Here is a 25,530-nt window from a genome sequence, read left to right on the forward strand (position 1 = left end):
GCTCTACAAAAGGGATATGCGTTACTTTGATGTTCAGGACAAGAAAGCAATAAATGGGAGGAACAATGCTCCTCTCTGTGTGATGAAAGAGGAACTAGAATTTGGGCATACTGGAGGCCTGGCCCAGACCTACAAGTGATGTGGTCCCTGACGGTGCTTTGGGGGGGATATGGTGGGGGTTGGGGGACGGGGCGGGACAGTGTGGCACGTGAGCTGGCTTAGGCCAGCACTGGAAACTTTAATGACTTCAGGGGCCTGGCAGGCATCATCGTTGAGTGAAAGTGTGCAGCGCAATAGGGAGGGGTGGGGACTGTGGCAAAATGGAGCCCTCACACTCTGTCTAAAAGGAGCGGCTGCTGCTCAGCTGCAGTGGGTGTCTGCCACGTGGGAGTGCGGGCCCTGTGCGACCAGACCTTCCATTTCTCAAAGGAGTCAGAAATCCCTGGTTTTCAAAGGTGAACTCTCTCACTAAACACTGGCACTTAAGTGTCATGCAGTCCACATCCACGGGCCAGGCACGGCGGGCGAGCCCCCAGTCAGCGATCTCCGGCCTCCCCTCCCTCCTCCTCAGTCCCTGTGTTGGGTCCCCCACGTGGGTGCCAGGCTGCTGGTGGCCCACAGCACAGGCTGAAAGGGGCTTCCTTTTCTTCTTTCCGCCAGAAAACGAGCCTCCCTCTCCTCTGGTCTCCGGGATTATCGATTACAACATGCCCCTCACCTCTACGTACCTGAAGCAGATGAAGTTGCGTGTGATGAATTCCCAGGAGCAGGTAAGGCGTCCGCCCCCTTCACCCCCCCTGGAGGCGCCCTGACTTGCCTGGATATGGTCGATCCTTTCCGAGACCTGTGTAAACACACTGGAAATCAAAGAGGCCCTTATCTGGTTATCTGGGCCATGCAGTCCAGGCTGAGAGGGGAGGGAGGGAATGTGTTCCTAGTTAGAGGGTCTGCCGGGTCTTCAGTGAAACTTTCCTTCAGGGCAGGGGCGAGGAAGGGGGTGGGTAAGAGCTGCCCACCTTGGCCCTTGGGTTGTTCTCTCTCTGCTCTGCCCTTTGTCTGCTACATCACTCGGCTCCTTTCCCCCGAGAGAGGGGGGCCCTTGCTGCCTGCCTGTGGCTTCTGTCACCCTTGGGGCCCAGACAGGCCAAGAAGATGGGCCTTGGAGGGTGGCCTGGGTGATATAAGGCCCTGGGCTCCCCCTCTCCGGCTGTCTAAGACTCCCCAGCTGTGGATTGCCCAGGGCTGTCAGGCACCATGGAAACAGGTTATGAAAAGAAAACCCCTCCTGCCTGCCTCTCTGCACAGCCCACCTTCTAGCCCTTTGCAAGGCAAGTAGCCTGACTGTCTTTCAGAGAAGGACTAGGTGAGTGCCACCCCCTCCCTCCGCCGCTGCCCAGAAAACTAGAGTAATGATGTCTTAACCTCTCGCTTCAAGTTTTTTCATCTGTTGTGACACATGAACCTACTGTATCTTTGAGGCCTGCCAAGGGGAATGGGTTCTTTCTCCTCCGTTGAAAGTCTGACTTCAGCCCTGGGTGCATTCCGTCCTGGGTATGGCTGGTCTCCTTGACAACCTGAGCCTGTGTCCGCCCCGGGGGTGATGGCTCTGCAGTCAGCTCCGAGGTGATGTTACAGGACGCGCTCAGGTGGCATCTGGGGCTGTGGCACCCAGTTTGAGGATCTGAGCTGGTTGGCTTGAGTTCTGCACTCCCCCGAGGAGGAGACATGGTGTGCCCTCCCATCCTTACAGCCTCCATAGGTCAAATGAAGTAAGCTTGGCTCTGGGTAGTAGAGCCGTCTGTGTCTCTTGCGTCTTTTCATCTGAGATGGTCTATTCTATGATGGTTGCGTCCCTAAGACACTTCATGTACTCACAAACAATGTCAGTGGGGAAAATGGTGTTGGATTTTCAACTCACAGTGGTAAAGTTGTTTTTGTGCAGGAATGCCAGTTATAAGGGTGTTGTTTTGTTAATAGTTATAAAATCTAAACACCACCACGCAGGGTGAAGAGCAGAGGCGCTCGAACAGCCAAACAGCCGGAGTAGAGCCCCACGGCTCTTTCTTTTCTACAAAATGGCGCTCCATCCAGCTCACCACCAGAACCAGCAGTGGTCAGTGTAGCCCACTCTGTGATCCCTCATTAATGGATTCTGTTACGTTTCATTTGGTATACAAATTCCTACTGTCTGTGGGGCATTAAGACTGTAGGTTAGGTACATTAGCAAGGATTCAGTCATTCAACAAATATTTATGAAGCCCCACTCCGTGAGCCGGGCTCTGGGGATGAGCAAAGACAGTACCATTCCTAGCTCTCCTTATGATCTAGGGGGAGACAGACACTGATGAAAACATTACGCACAAATGGTAATGAGCCACCACGGTGCAGCTGTGACGAGTGCCAGGCAGGAGACTCATGGTGCCATGAGTACTTAGATGGACACAGTGCGGGGACTGAGGCAGGGGTCAGGAAGGTTTGCCTCAGAAGGGGGTGCCTGAGCTGAGATCAAGATCTGAAGGGAGGAGAGCTCCAGGCTGAGGAAACAGCTTGTGCAAAGGCCCTGTGGCTCGAGGGAGGACAGCACCAGTGAGAATTTGTGAGGCTGGTGTGGCTGGTGCGGGGAGTGTGAGGAGTTCTGTAGCTAAATAAAAGTGGGAGAAGCACAGTGTTGGGCATATAAGCACTTGCTGCGCATCTGTGAATGAACGGAAATTCATGTAACAAGATGGATAAGTTGCCCTGGTGAGGTTCAGGCTACTCCCAAAGGGAGGGAGAGCTGTGGGATGTGTTTGTCCCTAGGATGCTGCAGCTGGGGCTGAGGCTGAGATCGGGGTGCCCTCCGTGGACAGTGGAGTTGACTGTGCCTTCCTTGTCTCCATTTCTGGTTTCCCAGATGGGGATCATCTGAACATTCCCGTGGTCGGGGATAAAGGCTCAGACCCTCCTTGCACACACCTGGCAGGAGAAGCGGCACCCCACCTCGTGCCTGGGGCCCTTCAGCTGTCAGTCTCCCACACTCCACGCGCTGCAGTGAGCGCTCAAGGCCTCAGCCTCTCAGCCAGCACCGTTAGCCCGGTTCCATAGCCAGGCGCGTGGCAAACAAGAAGTCGCATTGCTCACTAGTTTATTTATCTGCAGCAGCAAGGAAGGGCCAAGGGCCCAGATGTCTTTGATTCTTCAGCTTGGGTTGGAACTGAAAATACATACACTTGAATTGGTAGCTTCTTTCCTGTAGTGCAGTCAGAGCAGGACTGGGTGAATGGCTCCCTATCCCAACGCAGCCACAGGGCTACCTCTGCTGCCGTCAAACCCCACGTCCCAAGACAAGGCTCTGAAAGTAGTTTCATTCCCTGCAGCATCCCTGCGGCCCCGAAAGGCCTGCCAACAGAAGACACCTGTAGTGTCTACAAATCACTCGTGCAGGCTACGCGGAAAACAAACCCAAATCTAAAGTAACGGGATAAATGATATTTTATTAATGCCGAGCAAAGCTCTACGTCTAAAAACTCTGGGTGAGAAAAATCTAAGAATTCATTTTTTTCCAGCATTAGATATCCAGGAGACACTATACTAGTGAGGCAAGTAGAACATGTTCCCCTCACTTGGCTTCGAGCAGACAACGAACGGGTGGTGGAGTGTGCTTGTGAACTGGACAGAACCATGTTACCTTTTGTCCAGTTGTGTTGGGTTAATGTGCTGAGAAATGGGTCTTTCTCCACAGAGGACATTAGTTAATATGAAAATCTAATAATAATGTTCACATGAACAAAAAAGATTCTTGACATCTGATCCAGTGCAGCAAATATTTATGGTGTCCTCAACATGCAAGACATTTAGGGGTCAGACTCCACCCTCCAGGAGCTCCACCCTAAGACACAAGACCCCCCAGGAGCTGTCATTGCGGTGGCCACATGGAGCTGAAAATAGGCGAGGGTAGCCTGATAAAATTTTTTTCCCCCTTACTTGGGAAAACAGTCATAAAGATATAAAACTGAAATCGCATTTAGTTGTACTGATGGTTAATACATTTTCTCATAGGGGGAGGGTGTGAAGATTTCATGAGATGTGGACTGTCTCAGAGAATGTCCCAAAGCATTCTCTGATAAGATGGGGTCCTAGGGAGGGGTGCAGGCCGAGCTCATAGGGCCAGAGGCGGCCAGCAAGTGCACCCCCAGCCGCTGATGTTTCAAATCCCCTCTCAGGGCCGTGTGCAAGGTGCACTAAGAGGAATGTGAGGGTCTCGTCTTCACGCAGCCGCTGATTTGTTTTCTGTCTCATTTTATTTTCTTTCATACTTTTAGTTACACAAATACACATGGCCTCAGTTGCCAAAACGCAAAAGCAGGGTGACAAACGTCACCATCATCTCACCACACAGATCACTGTGGATATTTCGGTGTCCACCCCTCCAGACTGTTGAATAGAAAAGGGAATTACCCCATCTGCACCATTTTACAACCCGCTTTGCTTTTCTGATGCTGATTTTCCATCCTATTCAGTCTCCTTACCCTCTGGGCCCTGTTGTTCCCACCTACCAGATAAGCTGATTGTATAATTTCCTGTCATTCACTCCTTTCTCACCCATACCTACCCATCCACCCATCCACCCGTCCACCCGTCCATCCATCCATCCATCCATCCATCCATCCTGCACTTGAACTGGCATGGTTCCAGGCGCTGAGGAGACTAGTGAACAGCGTCTCTGCCCTGCTGGCTCTCAGAGTTCAGTGAGAGAAAGGAAAACCGAAATTAACGCTGTGCGGTCTGTAGGAAGAGCTTAGAGGAGGAACAGAGGAGGGACGGGCAGTGAGCAGGGTGGATGCTGTTTCAGCACTTTACACACCTCACCCCTCGCCCTCACAGCTCAGCAGGGTCACGTTGTCATCCTCGCCTTACAGGTTCGTAGCTGAGGCTCAGAAAGGTTCCGTACTTGCTCAAGGTCACACAGCCACTAACGTGAGCTGAAACTCAGACCTCTTGCGTCCAAACCTGTGCGCTTGCCGCGGCCGCAAGCCCTGCTGCTCCCTGTACTTCCTGGATGAGGGTGTGCTCTTCAGAATCGGAGGCGGTGTGCCACCTGGGTACTGAATGCCAGATCGCCGGCACGGCTAGTGGAGAGAAAATGTCCTTGGCAGAGACGCTGGCAGGGCAGAGAGCTTTCTTTGGCTTGGGAACTGGGAGCCGCCTTAAGCATATAACGCTTAAGGAAATACGGGAGGAGGGATTTGGTAAGGGGCTGGGGTGGGGGAGAGGTCGCCCCCTACCTCGTGAACGCTCAGTTACCTGCAGGGGTGCGTGGATAAGTTGATAGCCACGTCACGGGCGATGTGATCCTGATCTTTCCTGAGATCGCAGTGTTTGAACCAAGACCCTGTTGTTGTAGAAATCAGATCCAGATCCGAAGGAGGAAGACAAATCATCTGTGTTCCTTCCCTGACACATACTTGCATTTTATAGTAGCGGAGGCTGAGACCCAGGGCGGCTCAGCAACTTTCCCAGGGCAACCCCTGGCTCAGGCTTTTCCGGTGCCCACCGCCCCTCCACCAGCCCCTTGCTCTTTCCGGAGCGGGAGGGCTGTCGGCACCTTCCTTCGCCTCCCACCTCCAGTGTCTCCAGTTCTTGGAGCAGCACTAATGTCCCGCTAATGGTTTTAATGGTTCTCCCGGCAGCGTGTGAAGTGGTGCGCTGCCCCATTGTTTAAACCCACGTGACGGAGGCTCTCGATTCCTCAACGTCTGCCTCCCTCTCCTCGGCAGCTCTCGCCCGGCCCTGAGTTTTCCCTGGATCCTGGAGGTTGGGGGAGGAGGGCAGGCTGCCCCCCTCCCCCACACACAAGTGGGGCCTGCAGGGTGGGGGTGGGGGGGGTCTCCAGGCCAGCGGGAAGCAGCACTGTTCTCAGCCAGGACTCCAGCCCGCCCACCAAAGACCCTGGAGTCCGACTGACGGTACCAGTTCCGGCGCCTACCGGCTGTGTGACTCCGCGCAAACCGTTTCACCCCTCCGTGCTCCGTTTTCCTCACGTTACTTGAGAATAGTAACAATACAGCCGCCTCACTGAGTTATTCCAAGAGTTGAATGACACAAAGCAGCCATAGTGCTTAGCACCGTGCCGGACACCTCAGAAGCACAGAGGAAATCTCAGTGACCTCTGCTGTTGTTGGTGGTAATGTTATTATGCAGCCTCGGTTTAATAGACACAGTGAATGACCTTGTCCGAGAGAGCAGCGCCGCAAAGATGAGTAAGACAGCGTAGCTGGTCTCAAGGAGCTCTTCTTAGTAGAGGGGACAAGACAGCAGCCAGGGAACTGTGATCCAAGACAAGAAAACAGAAACAAGAGGGGACCAGGAACCTGCCAGGCGGTTCAGGGGACACTCGCTTATTTGAAAATGAGATTTGGACCAGCAAAGAGGGCCCAGGTGAGGGAAGCTGAGGGGTAACAGCTCTAGGAGAACCTGGGCTGGGGAAGAACAGAGCCAGTTTGGGGAAAAGGAGGAGAAGGAAGAAGAGGTGGTGGAGGGGACTCAGAGCATGCACCTCTTGCAAGCAAGGCCACGAGAGAGCCCTTTCCTCAGTCAGCACTCGGGAGCCAGGCAAGGATTTGGGGCAGGAAATGAGCACATTCCAAGTGTGAAACTTTCTCAGGCTTGCATCTTCCTTAGAGGAGAAGGAAACAAGTCCACTCTGAAAAGCTCTCCACATTCACTTTTTTCTTTTTCTTTTTTTTTTTTTTGCGGTACGCGGGCCTCTCACTGCTGTGGCCTCTCCCGCTGCGGAGCACAGGCTCCGGACGCGCAGGCTCAGCGGCCGTGGCTCACGGGCCCAGCCGCTCCGCGGCATGTGGGATCTTCCCGGACCGGGGCACGAACCCGTGTCCCCTGCATCGGCAGGCGGACTCTCAACCACTGCGCCACCAGGGAAGCCCCACTTTTTTCTTAATTGTGGTAAAATATATGTAAAATTTTCCATTTTAATCATTTTTAAGTGTACAGTTCAGCGGCATTAAGTACATTCACAGTGTTGTGCAATCGTTACCACTATTTCCAAAAGTTTTTCATCACCCCAAACCGAAACTTTGTAACCATTAAGCAATAATTCCCCGTTCCCCCCACCTCCAGCCCCTGGTAACCACTGTTTTACTTTCTGTCTCTATAAATTTGACCATCTAGCTACCTCATATAAGTGGAATCACATATTTGTCCTTCTGTGTCTGGCTTATTTCACTCAGCATGTTTCCAGGGTTCATCCACGTTGTAACATATGTCAAAACTGCATTCCTTTTTATGGCTGGATAATATTCCATTGTATGGATAGAACGCATTGTTTTTATCCATTCGTCCGTTGATGGACATTTGGGTTGTTTCCACTTTTTGGCTAGCCACATTCACTTTTTAATATTTTAGACCAGGTTATGGGATAGGGAGGGATTAAAACAGGGATCTGCTCCTTCTCTCTCTGAGTCCTTACCCCTCTTTGTGGCTTGCTTTTGTCATGGACATTCTCAACCTCCTTCCTGCTCAAAAGGGCCCCCCAAAATGGGCAGACCTAAAGAGGAAGCACAGTTGATGGGTTACAGTGAGAGCCTGTCACTTACTTAAACAGCGCCTGACTCACAGGACTTTTACCTGTGGAGAACCTGTGAGTACTGACTCTGACACCCAGGTTTAAGAGCTTGATAGCAATGGTAATCTCCTCCTTCCCCTTCCTCAGGCTGCCCTGAAGCCCAGGCAAGGTGTGAGCTCAGGGGAGAAATAGCAGAATGGAAACTTTGCCATGTCCAAGGATTTAATGGTCTCTTGAGGAAGCAGCAGTTCTGATGTGTGTGTGTGTGTGTGTGTGTGTGTGTGTGTGTGTGTGTGTTTTAATAGTGAAAACTTTTATATTTAGAATTAGCCAGCTGGACTCAGTTTAGATGATCCCAATTTTGTTGGCAACATCCAAAGCATCATAGTCGGGGCCAGCTGAACACAGGGCTTCTTCTCTCCATCAGGCCTGATCAGGGTGTTGACCTTGGCCACACCAGTGTCATAGAGCTTCTTCACAGCCTGTTTAATGTGGTACTTATTGGCCTTGACATCCACAATGAACACAAGTGTGTTGTTATCCTCTATCTTCTTCATGGCTATCTTGGTGGTGAGGGGAAACTTGATGATGGCATAGTGGTCAAGCTTGTTTCTCCTAGGGGTGCTCTTCTGAGGCTATTTGGGCTGCCTCCTGAGCTGCAGTATTTTGGGCCATCAGAAGGTGGGTGACGTCCAGATTTTCTTTTTTCTGTGGCTATGCGTGACTTTCAACACTGCTTTCTTGGCCTTCAAAGCCTTTCCCTTGGCTTTGGCTTTGGGAGGGGCAGGGGCTTCCTTCTTTGCCTTCGGTGCCATCACCGTGAAAAGGCCAATGTGTTCTTGAAAATTAAACAGTAATCTTCATGGAATAGAAACAGAATGTAGAACTTCTAAATGACTAGAGAACAATAAAAGAACCAAAGAAAACTTGATCAGTCCAGCAAGAGTAATTAAAAGAGGGAATAAAAGAAGAAGTAACCAAAAAGAGATATAATAAATGGAAAAGATAGGTAAACTAACAGGAACAAGATGAAACACTAGTAAATCACAATAAACATAAATGGGTTAAATTCCACTACAAAGAGTGAAAAAGGCTCAGATGAGGTTTTTTAATGATAAAATCCATTTGGTATTTATAAAAGACTTTTCAGATGACACAAAAAGGAAGATTAAAACATAAGAAAGAGAGGGCAGTGCTATCAGTGTCAAACAAGTTCAACGCAAACATGTTCAAGGCAAAAAAAGCATTAAATAGGGCAAAGTGAGATATTTTGTTGATCAAAAGCACAGTTTCCCAGTAAGATTTCAGAGCCTCTTGACTTTGGAGGTCTACCCTTGGGGAGGTTGAGGGCTCTTGACCTCAGCAGTCTGCCCTGAGGGGGCGTCAAGGAGGGCAGTAGGTCTTATGAACATAAAGAGTAACTTGGACTTCACTGTGGGAGGCAGCATCTTTCTTTCTTCCCTCCTTCCTTCCTTCCTTCCTTCCTTCCTTCTTTCCTTCCTTCCTTCATTTCTTTCCATCTTTCTTTCTTTCCCAAACGCTCATGTTTTATCCCTTTTTCTTGTGAGGATCTTTTATAATCCCAGCATGTAAGCAAAATGTAAATATACTCTGGGCCTTTACTGGTCCCTGGACGTATCAGGGGAGTAGAAGGGGCAAAGGGTGGAGGCAGCACCTTTCTTTCACATCCCTCAGCATCTACCCATCATCAGTCTCTTCACCTTTGCAATTTTTGCTACTATCTTTCTGTAGCTACTTCTCTAAACCAGTATTTGTACTTGGAGCATCAGCGTTTGCTCTCTGGAAATGTGCATGGAGCAATATGAGGGGCGGACTCCATGGAACTTGTGAGAATGTGCGGTCTGCAGCCTTAGCTGCCTGAATTTTAGTCCCTCTCCTCCTCTCCCCACTGGGCTCACCCATTGAGGTCTGCTGGGGCCACTTTCTCAGTTCCCAGCCGCCTTCCCTTCTTTCCAAGTCCAGGCCTTCCTGGTCCTCTGCTGGCTTCCTTCTCACATTCCATTTCTTGCCTCCCTCCACTCAGACACCCGCCACAGGCCTCTGGGATCAGCCTGCCTTATGTAGCTGAGTGAAGGGGGCCCAGCTTGCCTCCATGAGAGCCCAAGAAAGGCCTGAAATGCCACTGGCCCCATTATCAAGATCTGAGAAGCTGTAGCACAAACCTTTTCCCATCTCAGTAAATCCCTGGCACTGTAGAAGGTTTGTACTGTGATAAGAAAAACAAAAAGCCACTGAAATACTGACCTTGACCGAGGCTGCTGTTTGGATTTCTCCAGGCAAAGAATGATCCTTGGCACATTTCTGCTGTGAGAAGATGTGCAGGTGGGGTAGCTGATCTCAGGTCCTGCCCTGTGCCCCTCAGGCCCTCCCGCATCACCCCAGGGCAGCTAACCCTCAGAAACAGCTTCTCAAGTGTTCATCTTTTTTGTTTATTTGTATTCATTTTTATTTTTATCAATAAAAAATACATATCTTAAAAGTCATATAGAAAAACAGCAGATCCTGTCCCAGCCTCCCCACTTCAATTTCTACCCTTCAGAGACAGCCTCCGTTCTTTCTTATCTTTTAGCTGTCTCTTCTGGTATTTATCTCCTATTTCTACGTAACATGTGCTCATGCTGCTAGTTCTTGATTTTTCAGTTTGGACTGTTTTGGTTATTGTTGTTTAATTTCCTGCTGGAGGAGATAAGTATGTACACTATTACACCCTCTCATAAACACATGTATTATTTCTCCTTCTTCCATCCCTCAGTATTATTTATACCTCCCTATTTAGGTAAATTATTATATTTCTATTATAATGGCTGTGTAGGTTATTCATAGCTGAGCCAATCAGCACACTGTGATTACATTTTCTTTCTTTTGATTCCCCAGAGTTAGCCATTGCCTCTTTTTTCCAGCCTTAGCCCTCCATCTTTTGAGCTTGCTTATGGTGTGTGTGTGTGTGTGTGTCATTTTTATTTTTATGTACTCAGATTTATCAGTTTTTTTCTTTAATAGCTTCTGCATTTGAGTCTTAAGAAAAACCTAACTCCACTCTGCCTCCGTGTTCTCTTTTAGTATTTTCATGTTTTTAGAACAGTTTTAGATTTAGAGAAAAATTGAGAAGCTAGTGCAGAATTCCCACATTATCCACCCCCACACAGTTTTCCCTATTTTTTTTTTTTTTTGGCGGTACGCGGGCCTCTCACTGTTGTGGCCTCTCCCGTTGCGGAGCACAGGCTCCGGACGCGCAGGCTCAGTGGCCATGGCTCACGGGCCCAGCCGCTCTGCGGCATGTGGGATCTTCCTGGACCGGGGCACCCACCCGTGTCCCCTGCATTAGCAGGCGGACTCTCAACCACTGCGCCACCAGGGAAGCCCGTCCCCTATTATTAATATCTTACATTAGTATGATACATTTGTTACAATTAGTGAACCAATACTGATACATTATTAACTAAAGTTTATATATTATTTAGATTTCCTTAGTTTTTACCTAATGTCCTTTTTCTGTTCCACAGTCCTATCTGGGATACACTATTAACATTTACTTGTCACATCTCCTTAGGCTCCTCTTGGCTGTGATAGTTTCTCAGCTTTTTCTTGGTTTCGATGACCTTGATAGTTTTAAAGCATACTGGTCAAGTATTTTGTAGAATTTTGGAATTTCTCTGATGTTTTTCTCAATATAAAACTGGGCTTATGGGGTATTAGGAGGAAGACCACAGACACAGTGACATTTAAAAAAAAATTTCATTGAAGTATAGTTGGTTTACAATGTTGTGTTTAATTTCAGCAGACTCAGTTATACGTATACACACACACACACATATATATATTCTTTTCATATTCTTTTCCATTATGGTTTGTCACAGGATATTGAATATAGTTCCCTGTGCTCTACAGTAGGACCTTGTTGTTTATCCATCCTGTATACAATAGTTTGCCTCTGCCAATGCCCAACTCAGAGTGCCATTTTTACCACATCATATCAAGTGTACCTACTGTCACCATGACTCATGACCGTTGATGTTGCCTTGGCCACACCGGCTGACATAATGTTTGTCAGGTGTCATCACTGTACACTTTGGAAGGAAGTCACCATGTGCAGCCCACACCTAAGCAGTGGGGTTTATAATTTCCCTCCTTGAGGGTAAAGTGTCTACATACATTATTTGGAATTCTTTTGCATGGGAGGTTTGTCTCTCCTTCCTCATTTATAAATCTATTCAGTCATTTACTTATATGGCTATTTATTCTATACTTGGGGTTATAACTCAGTACTGCTCTATCTATTTTGATGCTCCAACTGTTCCGGCTTTGGCCACCGGGAGCTCTTTCAGCCGGCTCCTGTGCTCTTTTGACATACCCCCGTTGAAGTTTTTTGTTGGTTTGTTTTTTGAAGGATTTTATTTTGTTTTAGTGTTTCTTTACTACAAGATGCTCCAGGCTCATCTTGTATATATTCTACCCCAATCCTAGAATCAGCCATATCTTCCTTATATTATAGAATCATATTAAAAACCAAGATCTGGGCACTGAGTGTACTTATTGCTACTGGGGTGTCCTTTCTTTTAGACCCTCTCAGATGACAGGGCAAAAACATATATGTGTTTTCATTTTTCATATTTGATCTCTGATCCATTTGGAGCTCATCCTAGTATATTCTGAGATACAGGTCCTGCTTTACCCTTTTGTGTCAACATCATTTATTAAGGAATCTATTTTCTTCCCACTGATCTGAGATGCCACCTTTATAATTTACTAAATTTCCATCTGAAACAGAGTGTACTTCTATTCAGTCCACCGGTTTCTTTGTCTGTTCATGTACCAGCTACACACTGTTTTAAGTATTGAGACTAACATGTCTTAATATCTAATACATGTAATTAATATATCTTACTACGTAGCAGGAATGGTTCCCCTCCTTGTTGTCCTTATTTTTTAAAGTTTCCTTGGCTTGAAAAAATAAGTATTTGAAAAAAAAAAGTTTAATGCTTTAAAAAATTTCATACTCCGTTCCTGGTGAGGGAAAGATACTGAGGCACCATTGATCCATCCACGTGAACATGAAGCGGAAACACTTTGATTGCAGGCCTTTCTGTTCACCCAGCAGACCGGGTGGGCCGTGAGCCAGGAGCATCACACTTCCGTGCTGGAATCTGGGGGCTATAAATATTGACAGCCCAGCGTTCCCATCCTCCTAAAGATGGTGACAGGCAAAATAGGGCATCGCTAAAACTTGAGAGGGAAAGTTTTCTGGGAAACCTCTTTTTTTTTTTTTTTGTGGTACGCGGGCCTCTCACTGTTGTGGCCTCTCCTGTTGTGGAGCACAGGCTCCGGACGCGCAGGCTCAGCGGCCATGGCTCACGGGCCTAGCTGCTCCGCTGCATGTGGGATCTTCCCGGTCTGGGACACGAACCTGCGTCCCCTGCATCGGTAGGCGGACTCTCAACCACTGCGCCACCAGGGTAGCCAGAAACCTCTTTTTTGAGAAGACAAAAAGGAAAGTGAAAAACCCGTTGTCAAACATCTTTGTTACAGGGCATTGTTTTAGTGATCAATATATTTCACTGACAGTCCTCGGTGCTTTGAAGAAACTTGCTACAGTTTCCAAATACTTGAAGAAAGTGAGCATTACGGCTGTTTTCGCCAGGGCAGCCTGGGTTCAGAGACGTCCGTGTCTCTCTTCTTTCCTCCTGCTTCCCTGAAGCTGTGTGGGAAAGAAGCAGAAAACGACCAACATCCTGTCTCCAAAGCCAGTTGCCTGATGCAGTTAGTAGATACCCCAAACCTAAACAACTCATTGTCCCCGTCCGCTCCAAAAGTCTCAGCCCCCTTCCAGGCTACCAAATCCACCCCCATGCTTGCAAAGATGCTGACGCAGCCTTTCAGCTTCATTATCTGGGGGGAAAAATGCATGCAGTGCCCATAATTTACTGGTGCAGGCAGGAGAGCTGCCTGGTGCCCGGAGCAGAATCCTGCATGTGGGGCTGGCCTGAAGATGCTTTATCTGTGTCAAGGGAAAAGGCGGGGGCAAGGTCAGGGGCCGCTACCTGGGCCTCCGTCCATGGGAGCAGCTCTGTCTTCTCAGACCTCTGACTGTGAACCGCCCCTCAAGGCACCCAGGTAGCTGACTCCCTGCTCTGTCTCTAAGGACCCAACAGGAAAGGAGGTGTCTCTCCCCAGCTGGGCCAGGAAGGAGCAGCTCAAACCAGATGGTCACTGAACCAATGGCCGACCTTGTGCCCCACCCCCCTCTGACTCTGGGTCCAGCCTGACTGAGACCCAGAGGGGCCTTGTTGTCTCATGGCCACGTCCTGTTGTTGTTTTTAACAATGGAACTCCTGACCCCAGTTCTTGGGTATCCCCCAGTTCGAGGGGGATATCTTGGGTGGGGCGCTTTCTCCCGCCCTCCCTGTTTCTTGTCACATGTTTTTGAGGGCGAAACCCCTGGTGGCTTTGTGGAGACTTCTGCTCAAGGCGCCGCAATGCGCCTTCTGCTTGGCTCCGGGGCGGAGGGGGCCGAGCATTTATGGGTTGTGGCTTTTCCACAGCTTCTTGACTCCCCCGACCTTGGCAGCCTGCTGGCTCCTTCTTCTCAGGTGGGGCCCAGACAGGTCCCGGCCCCCAGCAAAGAGCTGCTCCAGGAGACCTGACCCCACTTGGTGGCTGGGTGGGCCAGGGCTTTGTAACCAGACCTGGAAAATGCAGGAGGGGTTCAGACGCTTCAGCAGCTGATGTCTGGAGATCAATTAGAGATAATGGCTCTGGGTGGACTCGAAGAAGCATGGCCAGGATTTTTCCTGGTTGTGATTGTGTTTACCTCATTAACCGGCCTTTTTCTTTTCCTTTTTTTTTTTTTTTTTTTGAGGGTAGCACAGCAGTGTCACACTGTTTGTGCTGCCTGCCTTGTTTTACTCATACGGGGACCAGGCATCGACCCACGGCGGGCTGGGAGCTCCCCAACCTCCACTCAGACGGAGGAGGCAAAGGCCCACGCTTCTGCTCACAGCCCTCCAGACCCTTGCCCTCCCTGCGACCCTCTGTGTGTATAGTTTTTAAAAAATCTCCTCCTTCATTCATTCAACAATCATTTAAGTTCCTTCAACGTCCCAGACGCTGTTCTGAGACAGACAAGGAGCCCGCTCTCTGGGAGTTCACAGGCCATAGAGTTGATAAACAAGACAAGAAAGAAAAAAAGATATGCAAAAGTGAGATGCTTAGGGCGGAGAATTAAAATAGAGACCATCGATAGACTGCACCTCTGGGTGAGAAGGCCTCTCTGAAAAGATGGCATCCAGGCTGAGACCCAATTGAGAGGAGGTGGCCCGCCCTATAGAGGAAAGGCTTTCCAGGTGGAGCAGACAGTGAGTGCAAAGGCCCTAGGCTGGGAACAGCAAGGGGACTAGGACAGGGGAGTGAGGGGCAGATGTGCTTGGGAGAAGCCCGAGCAGCCTGCAGAGGACGGTGCTCTCTCGCCCACCTGTCGTGTGCACATGGAACCTCAAGGCGCACCTTCCTCTTCCAGAGGAGGGCAGGGGCTTAACTGGAGGTGACAGCAAGTGGAGATGAGCGGCCAAGAGAGCCCATCGACTCCGACCCTAGGTGTGGCCCTGCCCCGCACCAGCTGCCTAACTTTCACTTCTCCAAGCTGCAGCTTCCCTGTTACAGGAACAGCACGTTTGGGCCAGACTTCAGTGGTTTTCAAAATTTGCTTTTGGACAGAGGAACTCCTTTCTTCAAGGAAACTCTTCTGGGGAGGAAGTTAGTATGTCAAGCGTCAGCAGGAGGCAGGCATGTCGCTGGGAAAGGGGCCCAGAGCTCTGCCCACCTGCCCTTCCTGCCCCCAGCCAGCCCACCTCCAGCCTTCAGCAGTAAATAACAGGGCCTGGATAGCCCTGAGCTTTGGGCTGGGGTGCTGCAGTCAGGCGGGAGAGGGGCTCAGCCCAGCATGACCACAGGCAGCCCGGCTCCAGGCTGGCCGCTCCCCTCTCTCCTGCAGCTTCCTCCTCAGTAGACGTGAGTGACAGAGCCTATGCCTTGCCAGCCCCATGGTTGCTGGGAGGCTTGGATGTTTGGAACAGCTCCAAGTGCCTCAAGAAAAAATAGGATAGAAACAGAAGATCCTCTTTACCTGGAACACTGCTGTGGCTCGGGAAGTGCCCGGGCACACCTGTGCAGAGCCTGGCACCTTTCCCTCTGCAGGGTCCTCCCCCACCCTGCACCGCAGTAGCCACAGCAGGTGCCCTGACACAACCCCCCTCCTCAGTCTCTTTAAGGAGCTGACACTCTAGGGAAAAGGCCACATGGGTCTGGGGTCCTTACTGTCCAGTCCATCCATAAACAGGAGCCCTGTGAACCAGACAGGGATGCTTTTGACGACAGGTCTAAAAACCCAGCCGGCTCTATAACAAAACATGAAGGTTTTTTACACCTGAAATAGGAAGAGTGGTGGCGCAGCTGTGGGTGTTGATGTCAGCCATGTTGGGTTGGTGTCTCTGTGATGTTATTGACCTTTTCCTCACACTTGCAAGTTGGCTGCTATTGCTCCAGCCATCTTGTCCACATTCAGTGTGACAGGAAGATGGGAAGGGGTGGCGTAAGCTTAGTCCAGCAAAGCAAAAGCTTTCCCAGAGAGTTGCCAGTACACTTTTGTTAACATCTCATTGGCCAGGGTCACATGGCCACTTCCAGCTGCGGGGGTGCAGGTGGGGGGGGGCGCTGGGAAAGAAAAAGTTTCACTTCCCACCTTCTGTAGTTCAGACAAGGGAGAGAGAAATGTTGAGTCTAGCTATCAGGTAAGTTAGTCCACAGTGTCTGCCATGGCCTGGGCACCATCATTTGAGCTTGACAGTGCCTTTGGGTGTTAAGTTGCCACAGGCTTGGGCAGGGGGAAGAATAGTAAGGGAGGGGCTTCCCCGGCCATCCAGTGGTTAAAAGTTCGCCTTCCAATGCAGGGGCTGCAGGTCCGACCCCTGGTCGGGGAGCTAAGATCTCATATGCCTCACAACCAAAAAACCAACATGTAAAACAGAAGCGATATTGTACCAAGTTCAATAAAGTCTTTAAAAAATGGTCCACATCAAAAGAAAAAGAAGAATAGTGAGGGAAGGAAACAGAGTGGAAGCAGGGAGGAAGGGAAGAGAGGAGGGGGTGGCAGGGAGGGGAGCAGGAACCATCTTTTGAGGCCTTCTGTGTGCTGGGTCCCTTACAGACAACATGGGGAAACTGAGGCTCGGTGTCAGAGAGCTCAGGTAACTCACCCAAAGTGTGTGAGAGGCAGAGCCTGTTCCCTCCCACGTTAATGCTGCTATTTCCCAACGGATGGGTGGGGAGGTGGGGGGGAGAAGGGAAAGGAGAAAGAAGGTGATGGTGAGGTTAGGGCCAGGCCAAGGCCCCTGCACCAGCAGCTTCATGGGCACAGGCCTGGGTCTGCTTATCTCACCACCACAGTCCCTCACCTGGGTCAGGCCTTGGCACACAGTAGGGGCTCAAGAAATGTTTGTTGACTGATGTCTGTATCATTAATTACTTATCTTTCACATCATCATCATTAACAATAACTGGGGTTTGGGCAGGTGTTCTGTGTCAGGCATCAGTCCAGCGCCCTGCAGGCATCCCTGCATTTAAGCGCACAGCAGTCTTCAGAAACAAGCTTCTATTATTGTGCCCCCATTTCAGAGATGAAAAAGCTGAGGCTTGGAGAAGTTAAGTCTCCTGCCTGAGATCACACTGAGGAAGGGCCTGAATGCAAGCAAAACATGTCCCCTGCTCTACCCCCACCTTAGATGCTGACCGTCAAACACAGGACGCCAGCCACCAGCAAGGCCTCTGTGCAGCAACTCTGGCCCCAAAGCCTGGGCTGCTACCCGTCCCCCCACACAACCCCCACCTGCAGCCTCCGTCACGGAGGGACCACCTGCCCCAGTTTCCCAGTGTCTCGCTCAGCTCGCAGAGGGGCCCTGCCTCTCCTCCAATCACCGGCTGAGGAGCAGCCGGAGTTGCCTCCCAGGAGACTCCCAGGCCCAGCCGCCCTCAGGGGCTGCACGGAGAAGCTGGGGTTCCAGGCAGGGGCTGACCACCTCGGAGCAGCCTCAACCCCCGGAGGAAACCTCTGCCCACCCAGCCCCAGACTCGCTCTAGAGGGTTCCTCTCTCTGCTCTGCTGGAGGTCGGTGAAGCACAGTGCCCCGCGGTACGTCTCAGCAGCCCCACCTGGGCAGGGCCCACCATGCACCCTGGAGACCAGCTCACCCTGCTTCAAACCCCAGCACGTCCACTAGCTTTTAGCTCTGTGACTGTGGGCATGTCCCCTGGTCTCTGAGCTGTTGGGGGACTCAATGGGTCATTTAATCTCCCTCCCACAGCCACTATCTTCGTGTGCAAAGTGGTAGTTAAATCACCCTTGGTATTTGGCTGGTCAAATAGGGTAACATATCCTACCACCCAGCACGGGTGCCTGGTAGTGTATGGGTCGCCATAATGGATCACACCAAGCTCTAAGCTGCTCAGCTATGGTAACTGGCCTCAGCTTTTTTTCCCTTTTTCATACTTTTATGGAAGTATAACACGCATACAGAAAAGAACACGTATCATTAAGTGGACAGCTCAGTAAATTTTTACAAACTGAATCCACCTCTTGTGACCAGTTCTCACATCAAAAAACAGAACTTTGTCAGCACCACAAAGACCCTTTGAGCCCCCACTCTGGTCACTAACCTTTGGCAAGGGTGACCACTCTCCTGACCTCTGATACCACAGATTGCTTCTGCCTGTTCTACTATGGCCTGTGTGTGCTCTTTTGCCCACAAGCATGAGTTCGTGAGAGTCCTTGTGTTGGGGCCTGCACCACTAGTTTGTTCCTTTCCATTGCTGAGCAGTATTCCACAGTGTAGCTGTACCACCACCATCCATTCTCCGCTGATGGACACTTGGTAGTGTCCAGGCCGGGGCTGCTGTGAATAGGGCTGCTATGACCATCCTGGTGTGTTTGGGGACCATCTGTACTCGTTTTTGTTGTGTGCACCCCCAGGAGCAGTAGTGCCAGGTTGCAGCTGGCCTTGGCTTTTTGGCCAAGCCTCTCCAACGGTGCCAGGAAAGAAGGGAGAGAGGAGGTAGGTGCCCTCTCTGGGGAGCTCCAAAGTGTGGTCTGCATTAAGAGGGGTGTGCTTAATTCAGAGCTCTGTTGCAGACATCAGGGCTGTGCTGGGCAGTGGGCAGGATGGGGTCCTGAGTGATGCAGTGGTAGGTCCCTACTGTGTGCAGGATGCTACCGGGGACTCTGCCACCTGAGACCCTGTCCCAGCCCCTGAGAGCTCATGGTCCAGTTGGGGAGATGAGGTATAGCCGAGGAAATGGGAAGTACTACAAGTGCATTAAGTGATATAAGACTGACGGAGACCTGCCACCAGAGCCAGCTGGGTGGTCTGTGAGATTGATGCTCTGAGTTCAGAGGGGCCTAGATCCGGCAGGGGTGGAGGATGTCTTTGTTAATGGCCCAGAGTATATTTCTACCTAGTGAACGCCCATGCATTCTTCAATGCCCAACTTAAATGTCACCTCCTCAGTGGAGCCCTCCAGGATCCACTATGTCCTTCTCACATAACTAGGCACTTCCTTCCTAGCAGGCCCCACAACTGTCAAGTACAAACCGAATATATATCCTGTGACTAAAACCTTTGTGGTCATTTGATTAATCTCTCTCTCTCCTGCTGGCCTGCAGGCTACAGGTGGGAAGACCTGTATCTGTGTTGTTCATTGTTGTGTCACCCATACTAATCATGGTGCCTGGCATGTGGTAGGGGGTCTATACATATTTGTGGAAAAAACGTGTGTCTGGAAGCATGCATGATCAAAGGCTTGAAGGGGGTCACACATGGGCAGTTGAGGGACAGCAGTTGTGAGTCTGAAGCAGAGTTCACAGTTTGGAACAGAAGGCTGTAAGGCCAGCAGGGCTGTGGAAGCCCTTAAACACTGGGCCAGAGAGCTCTAACTTGATTCTGCCAGTGACTGGGAGCCATTGAAGGTTTTGGAGTAAGAGAGATTAATTGATGACATTTTAAAGCAACACATTTCTGAAAAGGCAATTGATGAAGTTGTAATTTTTACCTTTTGTCATGGTTGTTAGGAAAGTGTATTTCAACAAGTCAGACTCTTAGTGATACGCATCATGGGAAATTTATCTGAATAGAGAAGGAGTGAGGAAACGGCATGGGACAGTTTCTCCTAGATTTTAACAAAGGTGTCAAACCAACTATGAGGTTGCAGCCAGCTGGGCAAAAATCAGTGAATGTGAAGAATAAATGGATAAGCTGAGTTACTACCCAACCTGCAGATCAGGTATTTTGAATCCAGGCATGTGTGAAGCCCTGGAGCTTCTATCCCCGCTCTTCTTCCTACCGAGATGCCCCCTCCACTTGCCACCTGTCACATTCCTCCCGCCTTCTTTGGTTCAGAGTAGATGTCACCTCTTCCAGGAACCACCCCCCAACAGCCCCTCAGTCAGAAACGCGCCCCCCCCTCACCATTTGCCATAATTGTGCTGCACCTAGAGCCTTCCCTGCTGTGGCAAGAGTTTGTCTTTATTATGCTGCGGGCAGGGACAGTTCATGGCAGGTAGAGGTGAGTGCTGGCCCTACCAGATATTAAAATATATTCCAGAGCCATGCTATTGGGACAGGAATTGACAGATCAGTAGAATAGGCAATTCCAAAAATAAGGGGAAATTAGTATACCATAAAGACGGCACTTCCAATCAGTGGATAAAGATGAGTTATTTAAAAGATGGTATTGGGGGCTTCCCTGGTGGTGCAGTGGTTAAGAATCCGCCTGCCAATGCAGGGGACACGGGTTTGAGCCTTGGTCCGGGAAGATCCCACGTGCCGCAGAGCAACTAAGCCCGTGCGCCACAACTACTGAGCCTGCGACCTAGAGCCCGCAAGCCACAACTGCTGAGCCTGCGTGCCACAACTGCTGAATCCTGCACACCTAGAGCCCGTGCTCCACAACAAGAGAAGCCACTGCAATGAGAAGCCCACACACCATAATGAAGAGCAGCCCCCATGAGTAGCAACGAAGACCCAACACAGCCAAAAAAAAAAAAAAAAAAAAAAAAAGATGGTATTGGGACAACTAGGATAGGCATTAAAAAACAAAATAAGCTAGATCTTCACCTCACTTCTTATATGGAGAGAAATTACAGATAGAATAAAGATTTAACTCTAACGAAGCTATAAATGCTCTAGAAGAAAATATGGGTGAATTACATTTATAATTTTAGAGTGGAAAAAGAAAAACCTTTGTTTTGACGTGAAATCCTAAAGCCCTAAAGGAAAAAAAAAAACCTAATGAGACAATATAAAAAAAAAAAGTAAAATTTTCATATGGCAAAAAATCCCATCATAAATAAAAAGACAACAAAAGGAAAACATGTTTGCAAAATATATGACAAAAGATGAATTCCCTTCCTTTCTAAACAGTTCTCACCAAAAAAACAAACCACCAACTCAAGTAAAGGGCAAAGAATATGAATAGATTGTTTAAAAAAAGGAAAAGAATTACAAGTGACCAATAAACACATGATACACATAAATATAGGCTCACATTCCCAAATGAAGAGGGCAGAGAGAGACACCATTTTTCACTTCTCAGATTGACAGAGATAAAGGAGGTTGCTAGTACTAAGCGCTGACAAGTGTGTAGTGAAATGACAACTACCAGATGCTGCTTGCTGCTGAGGAAACTGGTACAGCGTTTGTGGAGAGGGTTCTGACCAGCACTGTGAAAATGTAGACTCCTGATGAGGACGATAAAAGCTACCATTTACCGAGTACTCCCTCTGGGGAAAAGAGCAAGCTGTATTTTATGACCTAAGCTCAGAAGTCATAGAGCCTCATTTCCACAGCCCTATCCATTGTGCCAGGGGACCGAGGGTGTGACACCAGGAGGGGGAAGGATCATCGGGAGAGCTGGGAGGCCGGACACCACAGTTTCTGATGTCAAAGGGGACATTTTGGTGTCAAATACATTAAACACACTATCTTATTATCTGCTTTGTAGATGAGGAAACTGGTGCCCAAGGACACTTGTTTGGTGTCAGAGCCAGAACTGGAACCAGTCCCATTTGACTAGACTCTAGTCCACCTCCTCAGTGGTCTCCCGGATGCCACTCCTGCTTCCTTATAATTTCATCTCCTCTGATCTAAAAACATAATTTAGATGGCATGATTTCCTTGCTCTTAGAATAAAATCCGCACACCTCACGGTGGTGTCCAAGGCTCTGAGTGCTTGGCCCTGCATGCCCTCTCACCCCTACCTCCTCCCACCCTCCCCCACGCTGTAAATACACTGGTAGCTTTCAAGTCTTCAAACATGCCAAGTCCCTTCTCACCTCAGGGCCTTTGCACCAGCTGTTTCCTCTGCCTGCAAGACTGTGCCCCCAAGTCTTCACCCAGCTGTCAGCTTCCAGCATCCTGGGGTCAGAGCACATGTGGGCTTACTCCTGAGAGGGGCCTTCCCTGACCACTCAGCCTAGAGCCCACCTTATCTCCACCCTCAACCCCTGTCTCCCCTCCACCCCTCACCGCCCCCATCCTCTGCGTCTCCTTCACCCCATCACCACCTCACCCTTTGTCTCTGGGATCCAACCAAGATTCAAACTTTGCATTTCATTGTTTTTTCTCATTGGTCTCGTGATTAAAAGAACAGTCAAACTAATGACAGTGAATCTTTTGAAGTGTCCGGGATACCTGTGTCATGGAGTCTCTCTTTCAGTATTTCTTGTCTGGTTGTTTCTTCATGATCAGATTCAGGTTAAGCATTTTGGAGGGGAGGACTTGACATGGGGAGAACATAACATAGGTAATGCTATGTTCTCTCATTGCATCCCTTCAGGAAGTAAGCACATCGTGTCAGGTGGTTCTCCTTCGGGGTCTGCTGCATTTGATCACTTGATTGGGGGGTGTCTACCAGTCTCTCCATGGTGCAGGTACATGTGCCTTTTATCATTAATAAGTAATTTGTAGGGTTTTTTTTTATGCTTTGAGATGCCTGAACAGCATCTGTTCTAGTCACACTAAGATCCTGTTATTCCGAATCACAACCTCTGGTTCCCATGGCCAGGTCCCTGCTCACGGAGCGCGCTCATTTCATATGGGAATCCGCCTGGACGGGGTTGCTGTTTAAGAAGCTCCGCAGAGCAAATGCCCTGCTAATTTTGCCATTTACAAAGGCACCCACTGTTTGCAGAGCCTGGAGGGGACATGAAGGCAGTACCGCCCCCTTAAGCAGACTAGAGCAGCCCTTCTCTGTCATGGTCTCCCACCAGCTTGGGGCTGGAAGAAGAGACACATCACTGGGAGAATTAGTGGTCAAGAAACTAGGTTATGCCATTCCTTGTTGGGACCCATGCTGTGGCCACTTTAAGGAGATGCGCAAAGACACAGAGAGCAACCTACACAAGGTTACTCAAGGAGTGGCAGCTCCTGCAGGAATTAAGGAGCCGGGAGATTTCTGCAGGCTTCAGCACACATGAAAACTCACCTAATTCGCCGTGCTACTAAACAGCCAGGCTTCTCCAGGGCTCCCAACCGCTTCCTGTGTATCGAGTGAGGCTGGGGCTGTTTTATCTCAGGGATGGTAAATGAGTTCACATTTCATGCCTAGAGAAAATCACTGCTCTGCCCTCCTGGCGTACTAGCTCTTTCTCTTATTAGTCAGAGAAGAGGTGGCTTATCTGGGTTCAATTCCACCTTTGAACATCAGCTGGATCTGGCTTTATATTTCAAGCCCAGATGTCCACCACCGCTGTGAAATAGTGACTCAGGCCAGGAGAAGTCAGAGGTCTCTAGAAATGTGGTGGGAAGAGATGGGAAATCCTGGGCCTGAATTATCTCATTTTCAGAGTGAGGAAGGACAGTTCCCATGTTGGAAACACCCATATTTCCCTGTATGAACTGAAGATTCGTGGCCACTAATTAATTCTAAAAATCATTATTGGTGTGTGGCCGTTCAGACAATGAAGTTTCCAAACTGTCCCCCACCACAAAGGATGAGAAAGAAAGATCTCATAGAGAAAAGTGGGAAGAGTGAATTGGTTTGAAAACACATTTGATTTTAGGGATAAAAGGTGCTAATGAGTAACATGCTTAGAGCCTCCTTTAAAAACAAAGTGTGACTTTTATATTGACAGTAAAATCTTTAGCGTGTGCAGAAGGAAGTCGGTGTGCTGTTAATCTGATGTGTTGTCATCTTTTTATTTTTCTAATGGGTGAATACTGAGCCCTGAACCTGCGGTGTTGTATTTCCAACTCGTACCTGTAGAGGGAGCCTTGTTTACCTCGGATTGTTCACAATGCAAAGCTTTCAGTGGAAGAAAGAAAAAGGCTTTTTACGGAAAAAAAGTTGGAGGGTTAAAGGCAGTCTGTTTCAAAATTGCAAACAATCGCGGTGGCTGTCTCGTTTTCTCTTCTTTGCTGGTTTCACTGTGAATGAATTGTAGCGTAAAGTCAGTAGAAATTGCCCCTCCTCTTTGGATGCGACCAGAGGAACCAGGTGGTGGGATCGTTATTGGTTTGTTTTGTTTTGTTTTTTGGCCATTTCCTCACAGAATTCCACGAGGGCAGCTCTCCATCCCCGTTAAAGCACAAGATTTTCTGAAGGCTGATATGTTGGAGGGTGTGGATTTGGGGAGGCGAGAATCCGCCCTGACCAATCTTCTCTGTCGGGGGCTAATTCTGTCGGGGTACGAGCGTGTTATGTTTCAGGCTGAGTCTGAGGCTGCTCAGAGGTCCAGGGTCCCCCACCACCGCGACGCCCGGTGCCGTCTTCTCCTGCACCCCAGGTGGATGAGGTCTGACTGCGCGGAGCACTGCGTCTCTGATCCGCGTGGGTCCTTCCCCTACTGCGATTCTGTGTCTGTGGACAGTGCGCGCCCGGGTCTGGAATGGAGCAGCATTTCTTGATGTTATCCTATGACTTTACAGCTGTATCTTGTGCGTCTTAAGGAGCCCGAACTGTGTGGTCTAGAGGAGCACAATGTCCGGCGGGAGGTGGGGCGGGGAGAGAGCCGGGAGCAGGCCGGCGGCGGGCGCTGGAGATGGTTGAAATGTTTGGGTCTGACAGGTGAGCGCAGCCGGACTCTTCGGCGCCCGCCAGTGGGAAGAAGGGGAGCAGGGGAGGGTGTAAACTAAGTGGTGGGAAAGAGACAAAGGAAGAGTGAAGAGGCGAGATGGTGCGGAATAGAGGAGGGGGAGGGGAGGGGGCAGCGAATGGGCAGCAAGCCGAGGAGCCCGAGCTTGAACTTGATCGAGAAAAGGGGGGGCCCAGAGTGGGGGGGCGGCACAGAGCCGACCACGTGCCTGTCTTTCCCAGAGCTGGGTCTTGCTCTGACCGCCGGGGGGCCCAGCCCTCTGGCCCAGCAGCCCCGCCCAGCGAGGACCCAAGTCCCCGGGGAACCAGAAGACGCGCAGGGGTCGAGGGCTGTCCGAAGGCCCCAGGGTGCCGGGAGTTCCTAATAGTGCCCGAGCCACTTTCTTTGGGCCAAGTGTCTCCTCTTCTGGTCTGAACGCGGAGAGCCGACCGGGCGCCCCCCAACCCCCACCCCGGACTCGAAGACTGAGTCCTCCGCGAGCAAGGGGCGGGCACAGACCCCACCGCCTTCTTTCCCGGGCTCAGACCCCGGCAAGAATCTTCCTCCAAGCGCTTCCCCCTTAAGAGAGCTCTCCCCACAGAGAGCGCGGCGGCGCGTCCAGCGCGCCCTCATCCCTCCCCCCGTACCTGGCCCAGCACCCGCTCCTTCCTCCTCCTCTCCCCACCCCCCGCCTCTCCCTCCTTTCTCCTCTCTCTGGGTGCCTCCTTTTCCTCTCTCCCCCTCCCCCAGTGCCCACTCCTCCCTCCCGCCCGCCCCTCCACCTCCTCCTCCTGCTGCCCCTCCTACTCTCCCAGCGTGCGCCCTCCCAGTGCTCC

At 50.1% G+C, this 25,530-nt stretch overlaps 1 protein-coding gene and 1 pseudogene across 1 annotated transcript in view; one reads left to right on the plus strand and one right to left on the minus strand.

Annotated features, from left to right (window-relative positions):
* NOL4L (nucleolar protein 4 like) overlaps positions 1-25,530 on the plus strand; it is a 77,554-nt gene that overhangs the window by 14,200 nt on the left and 37,824 nt on the right. Inside the window, exon 3 of the mRNA XM_069541481.1 lies at positions 661-770. Coding sequence (XP_069397582.1) covers positions 661-770 — 110 coding nt within the window. The remainder of the gene's footprint in view (positions 1-660; positions 771-25,530) is intronic.
* On the minus strand, positions 7,907-8,376 carry LOC132438548 (large ribosomal subunit protein uL23 pseudogene; annotated as a pseudogene).

This window comes from Delphinus delphis, chromosome 15 (genome assembly GCF_949987515.2).
Source record: "Delphinus delphis chromosome 15, mDelDel1.2, whole genome shotgun sequence".
Classification (NCBI taxonomy): domain Eukaryota; kingdom Metazoa; phylum Chordata; class Mammalia; order Artiodactyla; family Delphinidae; genus Delphinus; species Delphinus delphis.